Genomic DNA, 26,914 nt, shown 5'->3' on the forward strand with positions numbered 1-26,914 from the left:
CATAAGCCTGGATTAGCAGTATTTGGTGATATAACAGACTTCATATATACAGTATAATTCATACTTAATAGATTTTACTGTACATTTACAGCTCACTGCAGAGTCATTTCTGTGAGCTCACAAATTAACAGTCAACAATCACAACGTGTCGCTATTGTGTTCAGGTACACTTCATTAGTTATAGGAACACAAGTTAAATGGTTTTACTGAGGAGAAAAGCCTGTGCTAATGTGATTTGACCGAGACAGAAACTAAATGACAATTTAAGGGCCACACATTGAGATGAGATGTCCTTTTTTTATGACAAAACAAAAACTTGAGCTGTTTTAGCATAAGAACCATTTGTGTCCAATTTTATTTGCAGATGTTTGAGAAAGGAGACAAAGCCAGTATTTAAAGGTTCACTAGACAACAATTTTCTGAAAAATATAGCTTTATTCTGGGTTCTTAAATCAACAACTGAAGACAACTTTGATGTAATAAAAAGGAACAGCACTAGTCTGTCTTGCAATCATTACCAGCAATACTTTTACTTTACCAGTGCAGTGGGTTAGATTACAATAAATAAAAGCACCGTGCACTCATGACAGCGAAAGCTGCTGCACAAAAACAGTAATTGTTAAATTACACAAAGACAGAAAATCTTCACAATCTGTCAATTACAGACTTGTTAATAGTTGTGGTTAATAGTTGTGGGTGTATTTTTTTCCAGGTGCTCATCATCCTACGCAAACCAACTCAGTTACATGTACTGGAATCCACTGCCCTGCTGCTACAATGCAGACGTACTTGGCTGTTTCTGTGGAAATATAAAATATGTGGGCAGAAGAGCTGAGAACAGAAAGTGCTGATCAAAGACTTCCTAACTATGCTTGCAAAATGGCCTATTTACATGGCATTTATGATAGTGTGTTTGTCAGTCTGGATGAAATGTGAGATGGCAGTGTGGGAACGAGGCTTCTCCTGGTGTTGGCCGTGGGTTCTCAGCTGCGTGTGCTGTACAGGTCTTCATCCTCGGGGCTGGACTGGCCAAAGTCCATCAGAGAAGGCTCTGGCTTGAAACCAGAGCCATCTGGAAGGCAGGGAGAGAAATGAAAGGCAGTCTCAGTCTCAAGCACAAAAATACTACCGTATGTTAAAAATTAAAGGAACGGAGTAGATCCCCCTAACCACAGTGAGGCCCAGAATAATAATAAATGCATCAGTTGAATAAACAAATGACTAGATCAGAAGACACAGCCGCCAAAAATAAAGCCACAGTTTCCTATCAATGTTCCTGTGCAGTGTGTACAGTGCAGTGTGGTGCGGTTCAGTACAGTGGGCTTTGATTCTTTCACGTCATTTCCTAGGATTACCCAAACTTCTGTAAATTAACACTTTCAGAGTTTGATTTTTAATAAACGTGTGTGTGGCTGAAAGATGACACGGGTGGCATTATCCTGCTCTAAGACTGGCAATATGAACCTGTCTGTGTTAGGGGATGAACCTCACTGCCCTGAAGCTTCTTTTGCTTGTGACTCAAGACAAATTTTATTGGAAACTGACCACAAAGTAAGAAGAAGATGGCCTGGTGCATTCAGATGCCTTGGAATTCCAGCAATTCCCAGAAGTGACGCAGCGTGTGTGTATATGTGAGTCTGTGGGCTCAAGGAAGTCAATGGCCAACCCACAAATCGAAGCAGTGGTTTTTAGTGCAGCAGGTGCTCACAGAGCCTTTGCTGTTATCTGCACCAGGCTGTTCAAGGTGTGATGGTGTGGGTTGGGGTCACAATACAACACAGGGTCAGCAGCAGTGACATGAACTATGAACTACTGTGTTTCCACCTTTATGAAAGCTAATATTGTTAAAATATGATCAATATATTATTATTATTATTAATCATTTATAAGGTAGTTAACAATTCAATGTAATGTGCTGTTAAGAAGTAATGCAAGAGATATAGAAATAGCCTTTACAAATATTTAGTTTTGGGGCTTCCATTTCTCCACACACCTGTATTTCCAGTTAACCTACTTCTGTACCAACACCAGAAAAAGATTAATTTCTGCATCACTTTAATCTTGCATTACTAGTGCACCTTCTGCTCTTTAATGCCAAGGCTCAGAACATTTCTGGCACCTGCTGGCTCACCTGAGAGCTTTGGAGCAGGAGCAGGCTCGCCTGGAACAGACGCTGCCGTCTTTGGCTCTAAGCTCAAGTTGGCTTCAGGTGACTGCTTTGCCTCTGAGGGTGCTTCAAATTCAGCAGGGGTGGGCAGATTCTCAGAGGTTGTAGTGGTCTCTGTTGGCAATGAATGTGCCACTGGATCTGGACAGGAGAGGAAATACAGCAGCAGCAGTAGTAGCTTTTGTGTTACCCTGTGCACAAAATCTAGACAGAGAAACAAGGAGACAGAGATCAATATCTATAATACCTGTGCTGGTCTCTGTTGGGGGCTGGACGGGGGAGAGCTCTGACAGCGTTACTGATGACGCCTCCTCTGTTGTGACAGTGACAATAGGCTCATCAGACACAGGAACAGACTCGGCTGATTTCACCTCTGCCTCTGGGACTGCAGCTCTCTGGGCTGAGCCGGGCCCTGAGGCCTCCCAGACCACTGCAGACTCGGGTTTTGGCACCGGAGCTGACTAACAACACATGGATATAAAACAAAGATTTTTAATTTGTAAATCACAAAAACCTCAGAACAACATGTGAAACTCATATGAAGAGCAAATTCCCGTAACAGTTCAGTGATCAAAGGGCAAAGTGCTGGGAAAGGAAATAGAAGATAACCTATTTAGTGGCCGAAAAGGGATTTTTTTTTTTGAACAAGTAAAACACGCAAAGGAAATATCATTAGGTGGGAAGAGAGTCACCCTTAAACAGGTTTTGGATTTAGTCACACACACACAGCACAACAGCAGTTTCTATTTTTAAACTAGCTGGGTGAATAACAATTACGCAACGATCCTAATAATCTGTGCAGATACTCAAATGACTGTTCCACTACGGGTGTGAAGAAGCTACCTCTTTGGCACCGGGCTCCTGGGGCACGGAGCTGAGCAGTGACGACCCTGCGGCACTGCTCCACTGCCCTGCGGCGTACACCTTCTTACCTGTCACCTTGGGTGCACAAAAGACAACGAGAGTGTTATACTTCTGAAATAATGAGATTTGTAAGTGGTATTGCAGTAATAAAGGAGGGGTCAGACTTTGAAAAATGTGTTACCTTTAACACAGTTATTGCTTGGGCGGGGTAGCACACTGACACTCCTGCACTCATCAGGCCCAGTGGAAGTACTAACCTCTTGAAACGGGAGCCTAAAATAGAAGATTGGCCACAGGTCTACTAAACAGAGCTCTTAGAAAACTGAGACCTCGCTTGACTTCGCTTGTTTCTCCTGTATTGTACTTCTTTGTACTTTTGTGGTTTTCCACTGAGGTGTATGCAACTTCAGTGTGGTCTGTGAATGTTGATCGGTATACGTGAATGAATCAAAACAGGTTAAACGTGCATCAAATAGACCTGCTCTTTGAACGGGGTCTTGTGTTCTACAAAGTAAATGACTTATTCAAGACTTACAACATATGATAAATAAGCAAGGTCTGTTGTGTTGTTGATTAAACTAGATTTTAGTAGAATTTAATGTACAATAATATGTTGTAACAATCTGTTTCCACAAGGGATTCATGGTGGCAGAATGAAGATTAATAAAATGTTCAAACTGTCAGAACATAAACAAAGTAGGTGATACTTCATTTATTGTGTGCACTTGTTTCATTACCTCAGTGCTGCGGAGGCTCTGAGCGAGTGTGCACGCTATCAAGACACTGCAAAGTGACTCATGACAGTTCCTTTATTATCAGTGTTAAATGACAAAGCCCTTGGTCATGACAGATGTTCTACACGGGAACCTCATTACTCACCGAGTGTCAACCCCACTGTGTAGCAGTGAGTGGTGAAGGCTGCCACTGAACGCTCGGTCAGACTGTTTTGGCGTGTTTACATTTACTTTGTTCTTGAGTGTGACTTTCTTTGTGAAGATTGAGGTTTTATAAATTAGATATATTTTGTTAAATGAAAACAACTGTAGGAAATGGACACCCAGCAACTTTGGATAATGTAAAGGTACCGCACGCTCTAATGTCAGTAACCAACAGACATATGTTGCCGGTGCTACAGAAAACATTAACAATAACCAGCCTTGGTGCTAATTGCTGATAAATTAGCAGTGGTTTACATTCCATTGCTAATTCATCACTTGTTTTTTCTTTTATTCTTTCACCCTGCTTTTGTTGCCCTCGCTGCTGGCAGCCTTACTACAGCACAGCTCTCCTACACTATTTTAGTACCTTAAATTTCAGCATTAATGGAGCATGCATCATTCAAACAGAAGATGATTTACACAGAGATTGTGGCAAACTGCCAGTGTTTTGACCCTTACAGTGGCTTTTTTGATTTAAATCCCCTTTACACTGAACTTAAAAAAGCTGGCAAATTGCCACTTCTATGTTCATTTTACAGAGCTGCCAGGATCCCGGTACTAGAGGCGTGATGATGTCCGACGGTCCATGTACCTCGCGGCCAATGAATTTTCATTTTGAAAATGAAACAAACAAACTGTTATCTGAATTTGTTTGACATATTTAGGCTATAAATGGAAATGGAATTAGTCAGCTGCTATGTGCATCCAGTTTCAGGTCTGTGTGTGTCTCTGAGGGCAGAGCCATGCGCACACACACAGCAGAACAGACAGAAGTCAGTTTTTTGGTTGCATTCACACAAAAACCTTCTCACATGGTTGTAGAGGGGTGTGGCTGTATTTATTCATGCTTTAGAACATAAACAAAGTGAAACAATAAACTAAATAATGTTTTAATTCTCTGATTCACTTTGTTTTCGGCGACGCTGCGCTCCCTCCTCGTTCCCTCTCTAGCCCTCCCTCTCTCTCTCATATACACGAACCTCCAAACTCACATTCTGCTTTGTCCCGTTTAAACAGGATGTGGGGTTGAACTCAACATTACTACCTCTGCTTGCTGCATTTTGGAGGGTCAGCACTGACTCCCCATGCCGGGACTGGACCTTGTATACAGAAAGCCGAGGCGGAAAACTCCTACACTGAATGGGCAGTCTACAAGGGGCTTAGGAATATACAGTTGTTCCCTTCCCCTCCTTTCCTGTACATTATGATGAAAATTAACAACCATCTGTCATGTAAAAGTTTCAATCCTGACCAAAAGCTACTTCTTACTGCTTCCATGTATTTATTTGTTCATTCATTTATGTGTTTTCATACATAGCAATACTGCTGCTGCGTGCCCCTCCCCCATGGAGCTACATCTACAGTACATAAACCACACACACTCCCACACATCAGCTCTGTAACCTTCACCCCTTCCTGACATCTTCTGACACTCCTCTGACCCAAATGCACCCTTACCCATTCTTTCCTTCTCCCAACCGTCTCTCAAGGGCAGCGTGATAAAAGGTGGGTTTCCCTCACCTCACAGTTACGCTGTCTGTCAACTGTCACTGAACTATTTCATTAAATAAGGTCAATCAGTGTCTCACCTCTGCAGATGTCTGCCTCAATAACTGAGGCTCAGCCTCCATGACTAAACTAGTGCTAATATCAGCATCCTGGTGTGTGCCGACTCCTTCCCGAGGGTCTGGGAGTCGCCCTGTCAATACTATCAAGGAGCCGGGAATTCTGCCCTTCCAGACGTGCACACAAAATATGGCAAAGTAATTGTTCCCAGCAGGTCTGAAGAGTTTCTGATGCAGTAATCGGGGATCAGCTTACCTTTCCGTGCCAAGAACATGCCAAGCAAGCCAGCCATAGTAATGGTGGCAACTCTGGGTATAAAACCTGGGGGAGGGTCTTTCAAATAATAGTACACATCTGGAAAACAGGAAACATATGAACACAGTCAACATAACTGCACATATTCCTTCAGTGTTCTCAGTTCTGAGCTGATGTTTGACTCTCTGCTCATATTGTGACTTTTACTACACTAGCAATAGTAACAGTTTGTGTTAAGAAGAATAGTAATAAATATGGTAACAGTAATACTATGCATAGTTTTGTTTAAGTATTGCCTGAGGCTGTGAACATAACACACAGTATGTGTCACAGAAAAACATTCACAGTCACAAGTACCTCTTTTGCTGGAAACATGGGACCTGTGTGCTATTTTATCAAGGAACCTTCCTCACTGTAACATCAGTACCTAAGAGATGTAAATTAACAGTGGCTTCACAAACTATTCAGACTCCCTCACTGTATGCATACTTTGGTGTGTTGTAATTTTAAATCTATAAAACTGACCGCTTTGACCATCACTCCACACTCAATAACTCATAATGAAATCATGTTTTTAGAAATGTTTGTCACTTCTGGGACCAAGGTGCTTCTTGTCAGGTTAGTTTGGCCAGACAGCTGACTAGAGAAAGACTGTGGTGGTTCTAACTTATTCTATTTCACAACTATTGAGGTTCACTGTGCTCCTGGGAACACTCCGAGCTTTAGGAGAGATTTTTTCTTACTCTCATTCTGACCTATGCTTCACCAAAGCTTTATAGCACAGGACTTGGTTTTTGACCTGACATATAGTGTGAACTGTGGGACCTACTATGCACAGGTTTGCACCTTTCTAAACTATAACCAATCAGTTCAGTTTGCCACAGGTGGACTCCAGTCAAGTTCTACACACAACACAAGAAGATTAAAGCAAACAGGATGAACCTGACCACAGTTTGGAGTGAAAGTTCTGAATACACTAACTGACTTCAGTTTCTGATTGCAAAACAAAAGTAAAAACATGTTTTTCACATTGTTACTATAACTTACTGAGGTTAAATTGATCAGAAAAATGCCAATGTTATCAATTTAAAATTAAATCCACAACACAAACAAGTGTACAAAAAGTGAAGAGGTCTGAATACTTGCTGAAACCACTAGGAATAGATGGCTGAGACACAACATGTGATGTGTTTTCTAAGATAACAGTAAGAACATGAGTTTATAAAACCCTGAAAAAGGCTGTATCACAAATTTGCTATATTATTCTGTCACACAGTTTGTCACACAAGACGATGTGCTTTGAGTGACAGGGAGGGAGAATCCTTGATATAAATGAGACCTTAAGGTACCTAATGTTGACTCACCCTCTCCTGCATGATAAAGATTAACACTCCCCCTTCTTACTGAGACACAGGCACCCTGCAGGAAAAAGGGGGCAAAATTTAAACCACTATAACAGGCCAACAAGAACACAACTGTCTAGGCAATACTGAAACAAGTACATCCGAGTCAGTGTGAAGTGTGTTTCCCCCCCCCATCTTCCACAGTATCAGACTGTCAAATCTCCTCGCAGCAAACCTTAGAGTTGCGGAGACAACTGCATGAACACTATTTCCTGTCTGACTCCTCAACTTTGCTGTTTGCAACACATTAGTTGCACAAAGCAGCACATGGGATTGTGCTTCATGACCACAAACAAGAGGAGCAAAAATCTGGGTTGGAAGACTAACACTGCAGGTGCAAGATAAGAGCTCCTCAACATGTTTTAGCTGTTCTTTCACACTTCTAGCTTCTCTTCAACCCTATGAGTAAAACGGTTTGTGTTTAAAGTGTCAGACCGGATATGAAGGTATGAACAAGATCAGATGTGCAGCTATAGATGCACACAGCAAAATGGTTATACCTTTACTGCCTGGACAAATGGTAGTATGCTCTCTCTAACTGTGGTAAACCCACTCTCAATAGCACCAGGCCTCTCTGGAACAAACCGAACCTGAGCAGACTGTGGCAGTGGGGTGTAGATGTTCATCTGGGGGCACAGACAGAGTCAGCATGTAATTATAAGATACAGCAGTTCTGGCAGTGACTTCTATACCAGATCAGCTGTTGTTCTGGGACAGTTGTACCTTTTCTCGAGTTATCAATCCATCAGCCGGCGCTTCGCTCACAGTGTACACACGGATGGAGGCTACTCCCAGAACCGCCGGGACTGCCACCATCACCACCTAGTGCACAGTACAAGTACACTTCTGACTTTAACATCTGAAATGCAACGTTAGTGGGTGAACAGAGATGTAACGTTACCTTTAAATCGCGCTACATCGCTTGAGTACATGCATTTAGATACATTTCTCCACTGATAGATATCTTTCCCCCCAGAAGTGCTCAGCCTAAATACTTACCATCATTACAACATCTAACTTAGAACCATTTAAGATAGTTAAGGTTTACAGCAACGTTGCCTCTAACTGTGTTCATATGGCGGCATGTGTGTTAATGTGTTAAAATGGTGTAAGTCAGGCAACATCTCCGACCGAAATAATGCAGATTTATCAGCTGTCACGCACGCTGGTGGAACTACTGCTCAAACTGTTATCAGCTAAAGTTAGCATGGCCTCATTCAGAGAGGCTACCACAGTTAGCACAGCTATTATCGTGCAGCATAAATGCCTATAACGCGACAGTCACTTCAAGTTTTCATTAACGACTCTGGGACATTCCACGACACTACACCCATGTATTCATTGCAAATAAACATGTAAAACACACACACAAAACTTTACCGAAGATGAAATATCAAACATTCACCTTGGCCGCCATGACAGCGCTCCTCCTTCTTCTTTGAGCTGTGACGTGTGGGCTCGACTGACTCAATGCACGGTCAGCTACTGCCACCTAATGGACTGAGTAGACATCTGCACCGATATGGTTTGTTCACAGCGTATTTTTAAGTTCTCAAAATACTCTATATAGCTGATGACTCTTGTTTAGACTCTTGCATATAATAACATTTTAATTTGAGCTGTAGTTTTCATTCATAATTAACCCAACATACATTCAGTAATGTTGCAGTATAGCACCCCTTGTAATGAACTTGACCTGGGAGCTATAGGTTACATAGGTTACTGTATGCATTGAACAGAGGTCAGTATGTGGGTGGTCATTAAAAAGGGCCACACTGAAATTTGCATGCAATTGCATAAACTACATAAATGTGAATATGAGTGAATGGCTGCCAATGTCTCAGCCCTGTGAAAGACTGGTGAGCTACTCAGAGCACACCACCTCTTGACCAATGTGGAATAACCTTCTTTTTATTTTATTTTATATAAACTTATGTAGCATAAATAGGTAAAATTCTGTTAGCTGAAAATTATTAGATATTGCAGGAATATAACATACTGTTCTGGTGTAACATGTGTCTTCAAACATTACCTTTAATTTGGCATCTGGTAATCTTCACCTGGCGACATCACTACAGAACACCATACAATTCAGGTTCAATTTATCATAGAAAAGACACACATAAACAGAACATATGTCATATGTGATGTAAAACTGCCCTTATTAACATACTGTCTTATTAACATGCTGATTGTTGCTATGCAGGTTTTTCATGCTTGTGAAACTAGACAAACGTATGTGTCAAAGTGTCTTCAGTAAAAAACCTTGTATGGATGCAGAATCAGACAGCTTCTTTCCTGTGTGATAGACGTTTCCTTAAACTACATATGACCTTAACTGATCGAAACCACAAGCAGGACTCAAGTCTACGTATAAAAAGGAAATGCAGCTCTCGCCCGGGGAGCTTCTCCTTCAGACTGTTATGTGTGACACTGTGTGAGAGTTCGCTCCTTTCTGCAGGAATAAATGTGCATCAAACTTCAGAGTTGGTATCAAGTTATTCATTTTGCACTCACCGAACCATGATAAGATAATTTTTGCCACAACACATAGTGCAGAGGATTCGGTTTATTGAAGTCAAAGTTTAACAACTTAAGTTTACAATCTGTATTTTTTGGAATATATATTCATATATATGAAACCAAAAAAGGCTACTTTAGGAAGAATAAATGTCATTTTCTGTCTTTTTTAATATCATCTTTAGTCAGTTTAATGTACAGAATAACAGTAAGCTAATATCATCCTTGAAAAAGAGCAATATGTTCCTTTTTTAATGTCGCAGTGCAACTTACATCTTACACACCTGTGCAATGTACCATGAGGTGTACACCCCTGAAAGAACACACAGTGGAATCTCCCTTTTCGGCCTGTTTCTGCAGGTCTACACACACACAAAGATCTGAGAGGGATAACACAGTCAGCGCCTACAAATCATAACTCTCACAACTCCTTAATCTACAGTATATTACCTGCTCGTCAGAGCAGCAGTTGGAAAAAGAAGACCAACACTACAGATGAACAACAGAGAGAGGTCTGCAGACTAAAACTGTATCGGAACTCTTTTACAGATGTGTGTGTGTAGGAACCAAGTATAGTCAGTCTGTCGTTGCCAAAGAGAGGGTTGGGAGGCACAGGGAAAAGTGCTTGCATCATTTAATATTTTTGTGGTACTCTCAAATTAAGCATTGAGAAAACATAAGCTATATTTCTGGGGTGTGTTTGATATTTCATAACAGTGTGACATGATAAAAAACCTGGATCTACTCTCAGAGAACTACAGGAAAATATGAAGAACAAGTACAGTTAGTGCTGGATACAGCAGGTGCTACGCATGTCTCTCAGAGCCTTTGACATTGGGGGGCACCATTGAGTTCTTGGCCTGATATTGCAGATGAAATGATTCAGCCGGGTTTCACAGACATTACAGACCATTTAGTGCAGAGGTCTTTGACTGCCCAGTGTCAACCAGATGCTTGGAGGGAATGTCAAAAAAAAGGCTTTCATTTAAGAAGTAACTGGACTGTTGCCTCTCAGGACAGATCTAATTGGAACTTCCTGGTTGGATGTTAAAGAAGGCTCTGCATTAGATTGAGTAACCGAGTAGCATAATAGCCTCCCCTCAGTTGTACAGCATGTGTCTTCAAAACACTAATGAAAAAATAAGACTTCAAACCTATGAACATATATAAAAAAAAGTAATTCTTCAGTAGTACTTTTGCATGTACTGTGCGCTACAAGTCTTGCAATCACGAGAAGAAGATTAAAAAAAACACGACAAATGATCCACAAAATGTAACCCTGTCCAATCAAATCAGTCCCAGGCCTTTTCTCATGCAACATGTCACCAGGAGAAGGGTCAGCCATAATAAACCAGTAAAAAACTGTCAGTTAACTGTCAGTGATGGTGGTCGTTTGCCTCCTAGTTGTTTAACGGCTAAACACCCTGCATCTACAGAGTGAAGAGGGGGACACTGCAAAACCTTGGCATAGAATACATCATACTTTACATTATATCTATGACACAAAACGTAAATAGATTTATATATTCTTGTATGTTTAAATATACTGTATTTGTAGACTGTACACAAATCTTTAGAAAATGAGACGGTAAATGCTTTTACCTGATATTTTGAACAGCAATGGTAAAGAGGCCAATGAAACATAGACCCTGTGATGCAGCCAATGAGATATAGAGATATAGAAAGTGCATTCTTCATAGTGAGTGACATTTGAAAAGAACTCTCTAGCTCTTGCATTCACTGTTTAAGAAACAAAAAAGGAAAACAAGAAATAGTTTTGCACCCACACAAGTACACACTCTCTGTCTTCCCTCCGCTACCTCTAGAAGCATATCACAGTGGTAGTGGAACGCAAACATTTACATCAGTATACACAGCAGTATACACATATACACAAGTCTTTGAGGACTAGAGAGAGAGAAGAACCAAAAGAAAATTTAAGAAAAGGAGGAGATGAGAGAAACACAGAGTGAGAGAATGCAAACTGAGTTGTAGAATTGCATTCTATCAGAGGAGTCTTCTTCTGCAGGTAAAATAGTTCACAGTTTGAAATAGTGTGCATCTAGTGAGCACAATGGTTCCTCAGTGCTCGCAGTGCTTGTTTTCATCAGGTAAAATAGATAAATAGGACTGATGGCTACAGTACCTTTCACAGCCTTATAGTGAATTCACTTTAATCATGCTGTCCCGTCAGATCAGCCTGGAATAACAGTGAGGTCCCTGTAACTCAACAAGATATGCAGTGCGAGAAAAAAATTGAGAGAAAGGGGGAGACTGGTGGCTCTGGGTGCAAAGTTCATCAGTACAAAAGTACAGTGCTGTGGTGAAAAGGATTCTCCGCTGTATTGCTGCTACATAGCTCCCCCTGCCCCCTAAAATCAACCTGAAAAAGAAAAAAAAAGCAAACCCAAGAGAATACAAAAGAACAAACATGTTAAAAAGTCTCCTTTTTTTCCATTTTGCTCAACAAGCGCATGGAGTTTATGCTGAGGTCCATAGACAAAGGAAGATTAATGCTTTCTGTTCAGGCATGCAATAGGCACCCCGTGGGGTCCTCATGATTATCAAAAGTTCATACACACAGGTCTCAGACTGTTCCCTCTATGATATTTACACATCTTACAGTGTGTGTGTGTGTGTGTGTGTGTGTGTCTGTGTGTGTGCGTGCTTAGAGTCATGATCAGGAGAAAGGATCTGGCTAATGTAAAGCTCTGTGTGTATGAAGTCTTTGCTTCTCTTCACTTTCTCACACATGCGTCTCAATGAAGGAGTGTGTGTGGGTCATGAGAGGTGCGGCCAGCGGGGAGAGGTCACCCTGGCCGTTGGTGCCGGGGTTGAGCTGGCAGATGTCTGAGTAGAGTTCACTGTGCCACTGCTTCCACTCTCTGAAGGTCTGGGAGCACAGGCCAGGGTCCTCCAGGAGGGCACAGATGACTGCCAGCTCTGACTCTTTGGCCTTAGGGAGAGACATCAGGAGGTTACCACACTGAATCCTTAAACCCCTAATTCTTTAAATCCAACCAGTTTTTGCTTGTGTTAGCACCACAATCACCCCTTTGTGCTACCTTCAAGGTGCTGCGGAGGGCTCGGACTCGGTGCAGCCTGTCATTGAGCAGGGGGTCTCTGGCTCTCTGGGTGAACCAGCGTCGGAGCTCCTGCCTGCTACAGGGTTTTGGGTCTCCTAAGGCCGTCACGTTAGCTTGCTCCAGGGCCCGGTACAGCTGCTCTAGACCATCCAGCGGCTCCGGTTCACGGCCCTCTGACACTCGTCGCTCCCTTCCGTCCGACACCCTCCTCTCTCTGCTCTCAAGTCTCAGCTCCCGCAAGTCTGAGACAACAGGAAACAGCCAGTAAGAGTCAGAGACACTATGTGTAGTGGTGTGTCTAACTACCAGAGCAGGACTAAACACAACTGCCTGTTGTCTGGTGTTCTCTTTAGTAACAGTGCGTCTTGCCAGATTTCTGATAACACAAACAGGAAAGTTGTTTAAGTGGTAAATACGAGTGATTTCAGAGAATTTGATGCAAATGATATTGTAATATTACTGATACTAATACAGTGCATGTGTGGTTATTTTGTGATGTGGCGTTTGGGGATATACTGTATATGCATTTAAAAGATGCTTTTATACAGAAATTTAAGGTTCCCCTTCTTCTGCCTTATACTGTATTTTTGGTTGTGTTGCTCATGTTTTGTCCTTATTTTGACTTAGATGAATACATTTTGTGGTTGTGAGTCACTGTGCAGCCATTACCTCTTTTTATCAACACCTCCTACCTCTACAGACACAGCTATATACATACTTGATTTTATTACTGGCTTACAACAGCTTTGGATCTTTCAAAATCTTAAATGACATGTTTATTCTTTTATTTACTCTTTCATTTACAACCAGTAAGTGATGTTACAGATTAACCTTTGTGTTTTATGTAGATTTCCTCCATACCACTGTTTGTGTGAAATAAAATAACATTTGCAAAATTTACAGTTTTGTCCCTTTTCATAATTTATTTGCTTTACTTCCAACTTTAATAAAATTCAATATGTAGAAATGTGGTGGAGTCCTTCACTGTGCAAGCAAGACTTGGTTGGACATTTAACGATGATAGCAAAATATGAAAGTGACCAATAATAATAATAAAGTGCTGTATATTATATTTCTGCATTCTTTCATGAACAAACTGCAATAAAACCCAAAAACCAGGGATTTTGGAAGGGTGGTGCTACATAAAACCAGTCACAGATAATGAGAACACAAACATCTATTGTATTTAACCTTGTTTTACAGCGACAGTCTCCAGACCCCAAAGAGTGGCAGACATCTGAAATGTTTCATCGGTTCATAATCATGTTTATAAGTAGTTTTCATAAACCCCGGTTAATGTTATGAACGGTCCAGCAGATAAAACAGTAATAAGTAATGCTGTTTTGGGCTGAGAGACAACGGTCTTCAGGAACCCCATACTTAAAAATGAGCTTATAAAATACAATCGACTATTATACTGTATATTAAACAACCTAAACCTGAACTACCAAGCCTACTTACATATTAATCCATCAAAAATAATAATCCAGTAATATAATATTTAATGTCATAACACTCAAAGGGGTACATCTGCATTAGAAGTACTTTTACATTTGATACTTTAACATTTTGCTAACTACAAAGGGCATTTCCTGCAGAAAATTACATTAATGTTGTCTGCTGAAAATTTTAATTAATGAAATAGGATGAAATTTTAAAAAATTTTTACACTTTGGCAGTGTTATTTTTATTTAAGACAAGGGTTTGAATACTACCCCTAATGATGCCATTTTAGTCTAAATGTGATTATGACGAATATATGCAGTCTTTACCCTCATACAAAGGCGACTTTGACTCCAGTACCCTATGACCTGCCTTATCTAACAAAGTAAAAATGCCATATGCACTATATACAGGAAATCATAATGGATATTCTTGACTTGTTTGTTACTTAATGGTCTGTTTTTTCTGTGACAACTGTTGGTGCCTCTCTTTGTATAATCCAGACAATGTATGATTTCCTTACCCTCCTCACCCTCGAGGATATCTGCAGCCTGCCCTTCAACCTCCTCATCCTCGCTCCTCTCCTCCATATGAGCTGAGGTGTATAACAGCTTTCCTGGTATCGGGTCCCTGTTTCTGGGCAGACTCTGGCTCCGCTGCTTGTGGGAGTGCCGATGTGTGTGGCTGTGTGTGTGTGGCCCCCGCTCCAGTGGGAAGGGCCCATCCTGCTCTCTGTCTCTCTCTGCGGCGTGGTGTCTCCGTACGGGCAGTGTGGCCTGCCTGCGTCTCTCCGGGGACATGCACTGTCTGCCCAGCCCTCCGTACAACCCCATCTCTCCAGCCATGCTCCCCATCAGGCCTCCGTAATCACTATCCCCTGGCGCTGTCTGGAGGAAGTGCAGCCCTGCGCTGGTCAGAGGGGTCTCAATAAGGTCCTGCCAGGAACGGCGCTCACGATGGGAGGAGCGGCAGCCAGATGAGTGTGTACTGGTGCTGCCTGTGCCCGTGCCCGTGCCCGTGCCCATGCCCATGCCCATGCCGTCTCCACGCTGGTCCTCAGCTGAGGAGTGGGAGTGCGTGGACTCGCTGGAGAAGTGTCGGCCATGCTTGGGCTCCGGGAAGGGACTAGAAGAATTGACCTGGGGAGGGAGAGGGGAGGTGGAAGAGACCATCTGTGGAGGGATAGGGGAGGTGGAGGCACTCATTGGTAGAGGGAGTGGGGAGGGAGTGGAGCGCATGAGACTCATGGAGCTGACTGAGCGGGGTAACTGGACATAACTGTGAAGAAGGTTAGTCTGAAAGACCAAGGGTAAGCAAGGTGCACAGGGATGGTTAGTATAGTGAGGAAAAATAAAAGTTAACAGAAGGGCAAAATGTGAGCACAGATACAAGAAAAACAAGGAGAAGGGGCACAAGTGTGCAAGGAAGGAAATATGACAGCAGGCGAAGGGCAGAAAGAGACCAAAAGATGAGAGCAAAATGATGACATGACAGATGACTGGCATGACTGTTGTATGGATAAGCTGGAAAAAACATGGTACCAGTGCCACTGGCCCTTAATAATCATGTCCGTGCATCTTCATTATATTTGTAAGAATTCAACATCTCCTTTCAGAGATGTAATGTGCATTGTCGCCAGCTGGAGGTCAGACTGTGAACAAGTTCTGACGGCAGAACACAGACGTGATGGTCATGGCTGCTTACGTAACCAGACAGTCTCACTCTCTGATGTTTTATTAATGCTGAGAGCTCTCGGCTACGCAGCTGTGAAAACTGTGAGGCTTTTAGGTATAAAATGTTCTATCAGAATGAAACACCACAGAGAAAGTGTTGAGTGTGTGTGTGCTCACTGATGGTGTGCGGTGATAAGTATCACAGAGAGATGAGGGTCCCTCCTGTTTGAGGGTCATCGAGCCATCGACCTCATCTTGATCACTCTCGCTCCAGTAATCTGGTATTGAGATAAAAACGCACAGGGAAGTTGGCAACTTAGGGACAAAAAAGTAGAACCAGCCATTTCTAGCCAAGCTTACCTTCATCAGGGCGTGGCACCTTGTCATCTGGCGTGTAACCAATAGCAGCCAGCCCTAGCCGGTTCATCCACCTATAGCAAACAAGGAAAGGAGAGAGGAGAGATGAGATCAGCAGCAGAAAGGAAGCGAGGAAAGGATGGGTTATACTGGATTAATGGTACTGTAGGTGATGAATAAAAAACTTTCACCCTAAATAATTTAACCGGTGTTTCTTAATGGGTGATATCTGTCTACCTGACTCCACACCGCTGATGAGGAGAGAAAAGCATCAACATAATTAGAGAGAAGGAGAGAAGTGACAATCCTCTGTCCCATTTTCTCTCAACCCTGAACCTCAGATGATATTCTCTCCCCACATCCACACTTCCTGTCCTTTTCTTGTCATCCTTTTGTCTGTCTCCATTGCAGATTCCGGCCCGTGTCTCTCTGCATACACCTAATCATAAGGTTGCTACTAAGAATAGAAGACCAGACTTTGTATGAGGAAGAAGGAACCGATCATATGAGGAAGAGCATGACCAGGAATCAGTTTTGTCAGCTTCAATATTTTTTTTATTGTCAAGAAACTTCGTGAAAAGGCAAAAATTAATCCAAAGCCAAAGCATGATAAAGCTTATTACACTCACCACAACCACGAAATGTGTATTAATCTGCAACTGATAATAGCTATCAATAAGTTCGATATTTACTCCTTTTTAAGTAACATTTGCTAAAAGCTAGAGTGTTCTGTTGTTTTAAATAAATTAAAGAGATTTCAAAAAAAATAAAACTATACATTTCTGACCCATCATTAAAGATTTACATCTTCAGAAGGAAAAGACAGTCGGGCATTACTGGGAGACAGAAGAATGTATTGCTGATTATATGTCAGTCAGTATCTGACACAAGAACTTTTGGGAACAGGAACCTTTTCAGAACTCAGGAACTTGTGCTTTGACCACAGGAACCAGGAACTCCATGTAGTGCTTTGGCCATCGTATGTCTTCAGAAAGTCCCTGAGCAAGGGAGAAAACTCTAGGAACTACTGGGATGAGGCTTCCAGCACTGAGCATTTTGGGGTTGGCCAACTATGCTAATGTGTTTCACAACAATTTACATCTGCCAATTTCGACTGCAAACACTGGACTGTGCCACAGCGCCACACACACCCTGAGACACAGTATGGAAGTCAAATTTAGCTGGTTTATTACTCTCCCCAAATATCACACCATGTCACTGAGGAGATGTGTGGATAATTAGAACTCATTAGATAGCACTCCCGCAAATATCACTACGATCTCCCTCTCAGACAAACACACGTGACACATACAGTTGCCCAGGTCCGTGCTTTATTCATGCACAGTGTTGCACTGGGGGGGCTGTTGCCTTATGTAAACTTGGTTTACTCAGGTAAAAACATTCATGACAAAACATGTGATGTCCCCGATTTCACTCACGCACAAACTCAGAGACTGACAGACACACTCACCTGTTCATTTCCTCAAGACAATCTGTGGCAAAGAAGAAGCTCTTGATTTTGGGATGACAGGCTTTGAAGGCGCTGCAGACAGTCAGGGAGAAGACAGCTGATTAGGCTTTTTAGTATGTGCAGTTGGTTTGTTTACGTCCATGTTGTGTGGGTGAGTGCAAATGTGCTTGATTAGCCATTTCGGCAACATTAGACGGACACTCACAATTTCCGTCTGCACTCTATGGCTCGGTCTATTCTGAACTCAGGGAGGCTGATGAAGCCCTCAGCCTTCTCATCCTGCAGACAGAGACAGATGGAGAGTGGTGGTACATCATCAACACAGAGAACAAGTGTCATGCATACTGATATATTAATCTTATTTGGAATAGTAGTGCTCTAATCAAGCATATGTAAACAACATATGTTGTTTACGTTGGCCGGGATAAACTCCTTCCACTACTTAACATGAAAAGGATGAAAGTTGAAATATGACTATGTTAGTTAAACAGATTATCACATTTACAGTTAGTCCTCAAGTCTGGGTAAGTTCTTTGTATCTTTTGGAGCTCTTTTCTTCTTTTTAGAGCTGCAATAATTAGCAGATTAATCAATAAAATTCAAGATTCAACATTTTTGTTTGCCATTTATGCATAAACAGACAGTCCGGGCATATAGGAATTCTTGTGCAGCTCTCCTTTGGAGTCAGGTAAGGAGTCAAAAGCCAGAAAGAACACTTAGTCTTAAAATAGAAGAGTTACATAAGGGCGACAAAGTATTAAAACACAATACACAAAAATAGGGTAATGATATTTCCCACAGTGAACTTCAGATATTGCACTTAGTAATTCACATGGTGGAGTTGGATATGATATTACGCTTGGTGAAGTAGTAAGGGGTTACTGCACATGTCTAGTAAGGGGTTACTGCACATATATTCTCACATTTCTCACATGTTCATATTTGCCATCAGTCTTATTGCGGCAGGGACAATTATCAATCATTTTAAGTAAATTTTGAAGCAAAAGTGCCAAATGTTTAATGGTTTCTAGCTTCACAGATGTGAGAAATTGTTGTTTTCCTTGTCTTACGTTATAATGAATGGCATAAATTTGGCTTCTGGATTGCTGGTCTGACAAAGCTTGATGATTATCACCTTGGGCTGATCCCCTGATGGCATAATCAGGGGTATTCTGTCAGATTTTTGACAGCTTCTCTAGAGCCACAACAGAAATTATGCATCTGATTTACACACTGAGTGCAACTGCCCATCATGAGTAGACTCACCTTTATGTGCTAACTCAGCTGAGTGCACCTTTAACTCCCCCGATTCTGTATTGAAGCTGTGATATCTAGTTTTTGTACACTGGTTTGTCAACACGAATGCAGAGAGAGGAAGCAGTCCAAAGATTGACTGATAGTCAAATGTGATGATTACTTACATTTTGGTTGGTGTACCAGTAGAGGCAGGACTCTTTGAGGATAAACCAGTACTTTCTCCATTTCTGGGTGAAGTAGCCCTTAGCATCCTTCTTCTTCCACAGCCAGCCTTCGCAGTCACCGTGGCCCAGGTCCTTGCAGGAAATTCTCCTTCGACTTGCACTGGTGAGGGAACCTGCAGAAAGAAAAGAGAATTTAGATAGCATTTGAAATCAAATTGAGAAAAGTACTAGTAAGAAAGTATAAGTGTGGTGATGTGTGGTACAACTTCTCACATATAAGCAATGTGTTCTTTTCATCAGGCCTGTCTCAGCTCTCCTTCTGAATATGTCAAGCCCTTCTCTCACAGAGCTGCTCCAGTGGTGGAAATTACTTTAACTACAATTTTGAGCCAGCTGTACTTTACACGAGTACTTTCATTTTGTGCTACTTCATACTGCCACTTCACTACATTTTACAGGTAAATATTATATACTTTTATTCTACTACAATTATTTTATAGCTTTAGCCACTAGTTACCTTTCAGAATCAGTTTAATAAAACAAAATACAGCATAATCATAAGACTTTATTGATCTCTGGTGGAAAATTCACAAGCTACGCAGCAGCAATTCAAATGATAGGATTGAAGTTACCTCCACCTTTATCAACTGCAACATTAAATGTGATGTACACAATAATGCATCCATAATTATAATCCAGTAACATGATATACATTAACGTTAAATGTGCCATTCTGCATAATGAGTACTTTTAGTATGCTTTGATGCTAATACAATAAAATGTAAGACAGTAAAAAGAAACCAACATAACAGAGTGCTCACCTTTACTTCTCTTTTTGGTTTTTGTTCTTAGAGAGGTGTAATGGAAAGACTACAGAGAAGAGGGAAAATATGTTAGCTTTTCTTTTCCATTTTGACATTGGTGCATTTCTCACAAAGAAGAGCAGCCAGTTCCTTGTGTTTATTTTATCAGGCACCCAGCACAGAGGATCACAGGCACACAGGGATCACGGTGCTAAAACTGCTGCAGCCAGGAAGTGACCTACAAGCTGAAAGCTGTCTGCCACAGAGCGCCATGAATTGCATCACCTTTGATACTTTTAGCATATCTGAAAATGTTACAATGCATCAGAAAGGTTTTCACCATGTAGTCTGCAAATTTAAATTGTCCTCGTATTAAAGGGCACTGGTGAATCCATCCACTGTAGTCAAATTGTATGTTAGTTAGTATTTCTATGATGTTTTATCCATGCTAGTGGTATGACTGTTCAGTGGCTAATGTGATAATGATATAGTAATGTTAAATGCTAAAATGCTGCATAACAAAAGAGTCATGAAGTCAGTAATATCTGTCATACAGTAATATGTATGCAAAGTGAGCTAACATTAGCAGCCATTGTGTATTGAACTGAACACTGATGCCTTTCATTTCAATGAATTAAACTTTTCTTTTGAGATAGTATCACTTTCAAATCATAATTTGCATTCAGATTATGTCAGCATTTTAGCAAACTAGCATTGCAAACTCTACTGAACTGCACATTAGCTAATGTATCCAGCAGAAGGTAGTGTGAATAGGCCTGCTGGCTATTAAACTAAGAAACAAAGCTGAATATTTGTTTACAGCCATCTGAGCTGACTCACAGTACGCTACAACTCACAGCGCTTTGGAGGGGAGGCTAGGGCTAATGCCTGAGACAGCTTCAACTGTCCCAGTAACCTAAATATGAAAACCAATTTACCTCCTTCCACTGTCATGGATTTAATCTCAGGTGTCTCTCCTATTCTTATCTGGCTGGATGTTCAGCTGTTACTTGGACACAATTCATCTCCATGTAACAGTGGATGTGGTTGCTAGAAGATTGAAGATATAACTGTGCTGCTTTATTAAACTGGTGTTTGAGTCAGAATCAAAACATACAGGATTGTTTAAAAATCAAAACTAGATTTATAAAACATCTAAAAAATATCAGAACAGTGTCTGCTCTCCTACCTTTCTCATGGAGGCTCCTCCTGAGCTTCCTGAGCCCGAGTACCTACAGGAGGACAGGCAGGATTGAGTGTAACCACAAAGGACTCCTTCTACCAATGACAAGCATGTGGTCAAACCACAAACAGCCCCAAAAACATCTCACCTGTCTGTTGTTTCTGCTCGCATTGTGTCCGCACCTCGCTGACAGACACAAGACAAAAAAAGACTTAGTTAAAAAGCTTCGAAAACCCTCCACACTTCTGTACACATTTGGTAATTAGTTGGCAATAACTGGCTGGTTTTTGTATCTTTTCATTCTTGTGGCCAGTGTTTCTACTACTCCTTTTATTTTTCATTCATTACCCGGTGACCAATTAACTTCATTGTGCTGTTTAGTGTCTAGACATTGATGTTTCAAATTTTCCCAGAAGAAAGTACGTCTGCCTCTGTTGTAAAGAGGTTAGTCTTGGGAAGACTGAAGTAAAGGGGTACACAGTATAATAATAATTTTCAAAGAGTACTTTCTTGGATAATCAGTTGCATTTCATCAGAATAAATAAACAAATCACTACAATTCTAGCTAGTAAGACTGGTACATATTGTTACTAGACTGTCTAACGTGAAGATCACAAAAAAATTATTCTGGCCGTTTCAACCGAGGCGCTAGTTAGCACTGTTGTACCGACTTGAAATGAATAAAACAATACAGGTTGAAGGTACTACTACTACTACTGCCCTCTGGACTGTAGTTCTAACAGGTATTTGATCAGTTCAATCACAGTTTTGGTCTGATTACAGCCTTGACTTCATTATAATTTAATCTGGTGTGATGGTAAAAGAACTGTTCACTTCCACCACTAATAACTAAGTCTTTGTGGTGTCCCTAAAAACATTAACAATTTGGGTATTATATCAAAATACTTTTTGTCCAACCTCAACAGTGGACACTTAGAAAGGCTTTTGGATAAACAAATGAGCCTCTATGGGCCCAGGGGCCAGAGGGGTCACTTGGCCTCTAAATCAGAGAAGTTCATTAGGAACTTGAAAGATTATTAGGAAGATGTCATAGCAAAGTGATGACAGTGTTATGATGTGGATTAGAAGCCTGTATGCTCCTGTGCCCGGGAGCCCATCATCTCATATTTTGAAACACAAGTAATGTTGACCGCTCCTTTTCTATTATATTGTATATTTTATATCTGGGATAATTGTAGGATACTTCAGCTGTATAGGCTACATAATGTATTGTCATGCACTGTGGTACAAAAACACAACTGCTACTGTAGGCACAAAACGTCACAAAAATATTCTTGATATCTATTGATAAGTTGCATTTGCCAGATTGTTGGTGTTTGGCATGAATGGAAAATAATCAAACAGACACAGTCAGGGAGAGGACACAAGCAAGTCATTAAGGCTAGCATATGTTTGTTAATGCAGAATAGTATACTTGATGTACCATTGAATAGATACCGTATGAGTCACCACCATGAGAGACACACAGCTGAGAGGGTTAGAGGCAGCTGGTGTGAGCTAAGCTGTTAGCACACTGTGAATATGTGTGTTTGCGTGCGCCGTGTTTTAAGCTCAGTCTGTCGGTCGCAGTTGTAATTGGTCTGGCTGATGCTGAGTCATACACCTACTCACAGACATGTGTGTATGTGTGTGTATGTGTGCAAGTGTATGTGTTTGTCCAGAATAAACTCCTACTTAGACTCAGGCATGTCTGAGGAGATGGGGATATTAGGATGAGTTAGGATGAGTCATGAGATGGCGACCCTGCATACAAATGCATTCTTGTGTGCTGGTGTGTGCTTGTTTGTGTATTCTTGTGTTGGTGTGTGTGTCTGTGTGTGCATGAGAGAAAACTATGCATCTGAGACTGTCACTGTCATTCTCACAGTCCGTGATGCTGACAGCCATGTAATGACACTCATCATCCTCACTCTCCTTCATCTCCTCTACCTGACATACACACACATAAAAGTTTGAGTGAATCCGCTCTGTGAATATAACCACAAACATTTGTTGATAAGCCTTGGATTATTACACATTTGGTGTTTCACTCAGTATTTACTACAGCAGGACTTTGTATATGGGAGTGACAACATAAACTACATTGCCCACAATTCATAGGTACAAAGAACCATCACCCAGTGCAACAGTGTGACACGATGTGTTTTTCAGGCTTCGGCTACACAACTGATATTGTAGGCTACATTGATTCCTCGATTTGGTCTTTTCGTATTTTGTTCACAATAAGAAAAGTAAAGAATATCACCAGAGTTATCTGTTAACACAGCATGCAGTGCATAAACATCCACGCTCCTCAGTGACTTAGCCAAGTGGAAGGAAGTATTTCTTGTAATGCCAAATGAACTAAATTGACCATAAAGTATATCTAACATGATAATGACTTGATAAGTGGCTGATAACAACCAACACAGCAAAACATAAAACAACAACAACAACAACAAAACACCTTTATATCTTAATTTAACTCAGGAGCAGATCATTGTCTGATTTGACTGACTGATTATTCAGTGTGTGCGGTCTGCAAGCCAAGTATCCCCTGAGGGACATTAAAACACTATTCTACAGACAGGATAGAAACAAATAAAAACCAATATAATTTACTTACACATAAACAAGGTAACAATCTAATTCTGTCCAAAAGACAGTGTACGTACAGGCAAAGCTTCAGGTGGCTGGTCTAAGCGCAAGGTGGAGGACAGCATGGAGGGGCTGATGGGAAAACTAGGGCTGCTGGGATTGCGGCTTTTGCGCCGAGAGCGTCTGGTGGAGTCCCTCCGGCTCTCTCTGCCTGGACCCTCGGGTTCCTCCTCGATCACCAGGATCTTGTCATCACTAAGGTAACGCAGCAGGGAATTGTCTGAATCTGTGAGAGGAAGGGAGCAGATATGAATCAGTTAAAAGATGGAAAGGTTAAAAGAAGAGAAGACAGAGGGAGGAAAACTGCAGTTGGGGGTTGGGGGCTATGGTCTTCGAGTTGAGGGAGAACCCCAGAAAGAGAGAAGGGTGAATTAACCCTCACTGATAAAAACTCAACAGAAAGGGACAAAAGTAGCTCAAAGCTGTAGTATCTGACAGGAACCCACAGCTGGAGATATGCAGCTAATCTACAATGATTATGCTTATTTGGAGGGCACCTCTACTTAATCTCCTCAGTCACAGAAAGTTTTATTCCACTTTAGCTATAGCTAGAAAAAGCTTATCACCTAATTTGTTTATTATCCATATACTTAAATGTGAAAACCTAAAAGGTGATTGAGAGAAAGAGAGGCAGAAAGGCAGACCCCCTGACAGGAGTATTGTGCTTTAATGTTATTCATAGACTTTCTGGTGGTGGAACGGAGGATCCTCGGGTGAATACAGATCAAGTCTCACCCAAACCAGTAAAGCTGGTTAGAATTGGTTACACAGAAATACTCTCATTTCCAGAGCAGCTGTATAAATGCAATTTCCTTGCATTTATGTTTATTTGTCACTCTGACAGATACATACCAGGCAGATATGTATCCTCACACAACACGCCACTATGGATAACCAAAAGATGAGCTGAAATGCGTTGAGTTGAGTATGGAGTAAAGCACGGTGCCAGTCCTGCCACTTTGTGTTAGGTATGTGAGGGGCTGTATTTTGTCGTGTGTGTGTGTGTGTGTGTGTGTGTATGTGTGTACCTCGGCTCCCTCTCTTTCCCATGCTGGGTTCCTTGGCCTCGGCCATCCAGTTATATTCGGGAGGCATGGAAACAGGTCTGAGGTCACCTGGAACAACCAATCAGCAATAAGAGAGTCGGCTGTGGGGAGGGAATAGGGGTGTCACTGGAAGGTGTTGACAGCGTGGGAGACGGCTGGAGGGGAGGACAGGTGAGACTGTGTGCAGGTGAGGGGAAAGGAGCAGGAGGCTTTCTAAGGAATGTTACAACATGCAAGGCAAGGGTCACATGGCCACATTGTCAGCTTATACTGTTAAGTCAGTTTGTTTTATGTTTTTTTGTTTTTTTGACTTTTGACTTTTAGTACATTCCAGCAGGGGTAGCCGAGCTAGCAGTAGTGCCAGCTTGCTCATTTGTTAACATGCTTACTCCTGGCCGATAACCACTGGTGAGTTTTCATTTACATTTATTTGTATAGCACTTTAACTGTTGTTACAGATAGGTTTGCACACAACAGACCTTTATCACAGCAGCTATTTTGACTTGTCACAGCAGGAAACGCACAGGTGAAACAAATTAATGATGCTTCAGTTGCATCAAGTGGCCCGCTCTCATTTTACACCTGTGCTTTTTCTGTTATGACTTCCCAAAATGTCTGCTGCTGAAAAGGTATATTGCCTATTGACAAATTCAGCTCATTCATGTGGAGTTGTGTTTCTGGCAAACCTAATGTTATGTATAATGTGACTTCTGAAATATCTTGCTCTTTAGCTGCTAAATGCTCCACTATGTTTACCAGTTAATGACTGACTTTGCCTGTCTGCCTTTTGGTGCTGAACAAGCAGCACATAATATAACAGAGCTATTAAAAAAAAAATCATTTACAGGTGTTATAAATGGTGTTGATTTGAATTTGTGGGCCAGAAAACCAAAACAATGAAGCAGAAGAAGCTAAAGAGGGGCAGTGTTGGGTGATAATTTTCTGTAGGTTTATCACTACAAGTTACCCTTTTCATATTACACATGGACGTCTAATCCATCATTAACATACTGTATATGGTACATATTTATAAGTACTGCTTTAAATTTGGTTTTAAAATCTGATTAAACATAAGCTGTTTTCACATAAGAATTCAATAAGGTGTATTTAAGTGCTCAACTGATTACCTTCTTACAGTACAAGTACAGCAGGGCTATCATGGAATAAGCTTCCAGTTGGCTTCACATGACCCTTTCCTGGAAGATTATAGCAGTTCCTCGAGAGTCTCCCAAGGTACAGGATGTCTGGGAAGCTGTCTGGGAAGCTGTCTGGGACAGGGTTGACACAGGTTGTGGGGCATACAGGGAGCTGGAGCCAGTGTCTCTGAATTAAACCTCTGGCATGTAATCAGTGTTTTTGGGATGTGTGTGCATGAGGTAAAGATATAAAGAAGCAGCGGCACGGAGTGGGGTGATGAAAGCATGAGGAGGAGTTTTGAGAAAAAGTGAAAAGAAAAGGTGTGAGAGAACATGATGCTTTAAAAAAAGAACATAGGGAGCCAGAGCCATTCCTGGCTCATTCGCACTGTTGGATTGTACTCGCCATCTTACCATGAGTGGGGGTCTTGTCCCGTCGGCGAACCCCTGTATTACGCGCCCTGTCGTAGTCAGGTCCTGGTGGCCCATCTCCCTCCAGAAGAGAGAAATACTGACCGCTGTCCTGATCTAGGTAGTAACTCACTGCCTCTGAACCTTTGGAACCAGACTGGGAGCTCACGCTATAGCGACCAATGTCATCACATGACATCAGACCCAGCTCCTCCCTGGAGCGAGCAGAGCTGTCATTATCACTGTCATCAGCTGGATCATAATAATCAGAGTAATGGTCATCATCAAATGTATGTGTGTGTGTGCACAAGAGTCTGACCTGGTGCTGTAGAGTCCAGAGACAGGAGAGAGGATAAAGACATCCTGCATGTTGGAGCCATCCATTTTGGACATGCCCAAAGTTCCACCGGGTGTAGGGGAGGTGCTGATTGGGCTGGTGGGTATCGGCTGAAGACAGAAAAGGAAGGAAAAGGCTTTATGTCTGAGGATAGTGAGTGTATCTCAGAGCTTAAC

The 26,914-nt window shown here is 41.6% G+C and overlaps 2 protein-coding genes across 7 annotated transcripts in view; both read right to left on the reverse strand.

The window, feature by feature from the left end:
- Positions 1-420: 420 nt before the first annotated feature.
- On the reverse strand, positions 421-8,698 carry apool (apolipoprotein O-like). 4 transcript variants are annotated; one of them, XM_020595545.1, is made up of 10 exons: positions 8,599-8,698; positions 7,917-8,015; positions 7,694-7,819; positions 7,155-7,209; positions 5,791-5,889; positions 3,213-3,304; positions 3,011-3,106; positions 2,415-2,628; positions 2,132-2,308; positions 421-1,072 (listed from the first exon to the last, which is right to left on the reverse strand). In XM_020595545.1, exons 1-10 carry the CDS (start codon positions 8,608-8,610, stop codon positions 984-986), a joined length of 1,059 nt encoding a protein of 352 aa, XP_020451201.1. In that variant the 5' UTR covers positions 8,611-8,698; the 3' UTR covers positions 421-983. The 4 variants fall into 4 exon arrangements, with proteins under 4 accessions (XP_020451201.1, XP_020451204.1, XP_020451200.1 ...); XM_020595548.1 differs by having other exon boundaries at positions 2,162-2,308; positions 8,574-8,604; XM_020595544.1 differs by having other exon boundaries at positions 8,574-8,604.
- A 1,065-nt stretch (positions 8,699-9,763) lies between these two features.
- LOC109957545 (connector enhancer of kinase suppressor of ras 2) overlaps positions 9,764-26,914 on the reverse strand; it is a 50,586-nt gene continuing 33,435 nt past the window's right edge. Inside the window, exons 10-24 of one of the 3 annotated variants that reach the window (XM_020595504.1) lie at positions 26,721-26,848; positions 26,405-26,616; positions 24,837-24,923; positions 23,826-24,034; positions 21,299-21,336; positions 21,157-21,199; positions 19,986-20,034; positions 19,165-19,337; positions 17,949-18,022; positions 17,744-17,815; positions 16,276-16,346; positions 16,093-16,193; positions 14,766-15,537; positions 12,779-13,041; positions 9,764-12,669 (exon numbers count right to left, since the gene is read on the reverse strand). In XM_020595504.1, the coding sequence (XP_020451160.1) occupies positions 12,460-12,669; positions 12,779-13,041; positions 14,766-15,537; positions 16,093-16,193; positions 16,276-16,346; positions 17,744-17,815; positions 17,949-18,022; positions 19,165-19,337; positions 19,986-20,034; positions 21,157-21,199; positions 21,299-21,336; positions 23,826-24,034; positions 24,837-24,923; positions 26,405-26,616; positions 26,721-26,848 (2,502 nt within the window). In that variant the 3' untranslated portion in view covers positions 9,764-12,459. The remainder of the gene's footprint in view (positions 12,670-12,778; positions 13,042-14,765; positions 15,538-16,092; positions 16,194-16,275; positions 16,347-17,743; positions 17,816-17,948; positions 18,023-19,164; positions 19,338-19,985; positions 20,035-21,156; positions 21,200-21,298; positions 21,337-23,825; positions 24,035-24,836; positions 24,924-26,404; positions 26,617-26,720; positions 26,849-26,914) is intronic. The other 2 variants (XM_020595506.1, XM_020595505.1) reach the window with 2 other exon arrangements.

The sequence above is a fragment of the Monopterus albus genome, unplaced genomic scaffold, assembly GCF_001952655.1.
Source record: "Monopterus albus unplaced genomic scaffold, M_albus_1.0 scaffold27.1, whole genome shotgun sequence".
NCBI classification, from domain to species: Eukaryota; Metazoa; Chordata; class Actinopteri; order Synbranchiformes; family Synbranchidae; genus Monopterus; species Monopterus albus.

Bases quoted from the DNA above. Each gene is read 5' to 3' on its own strand.
- apool (XM_020595544.1), bottom strand. From the start codon at position 8,594: ATGTTTGATATTTCATCTTCG. The intron at 7,210-7,693 runs GTATAACCATTT...TTTTTCCTGCAG, and splicing joins CATTTGTCCAGGCAGTAAAG to GGTGCCTGTGTCTCAGTAAG. The intron at 2,309-2,414 runs GTATTATAGATA...TCTCCTGTCCAG, and splicing joins CCCAACAGAGACCAGCACAG to ATCCAGTGGCACATTCATTG.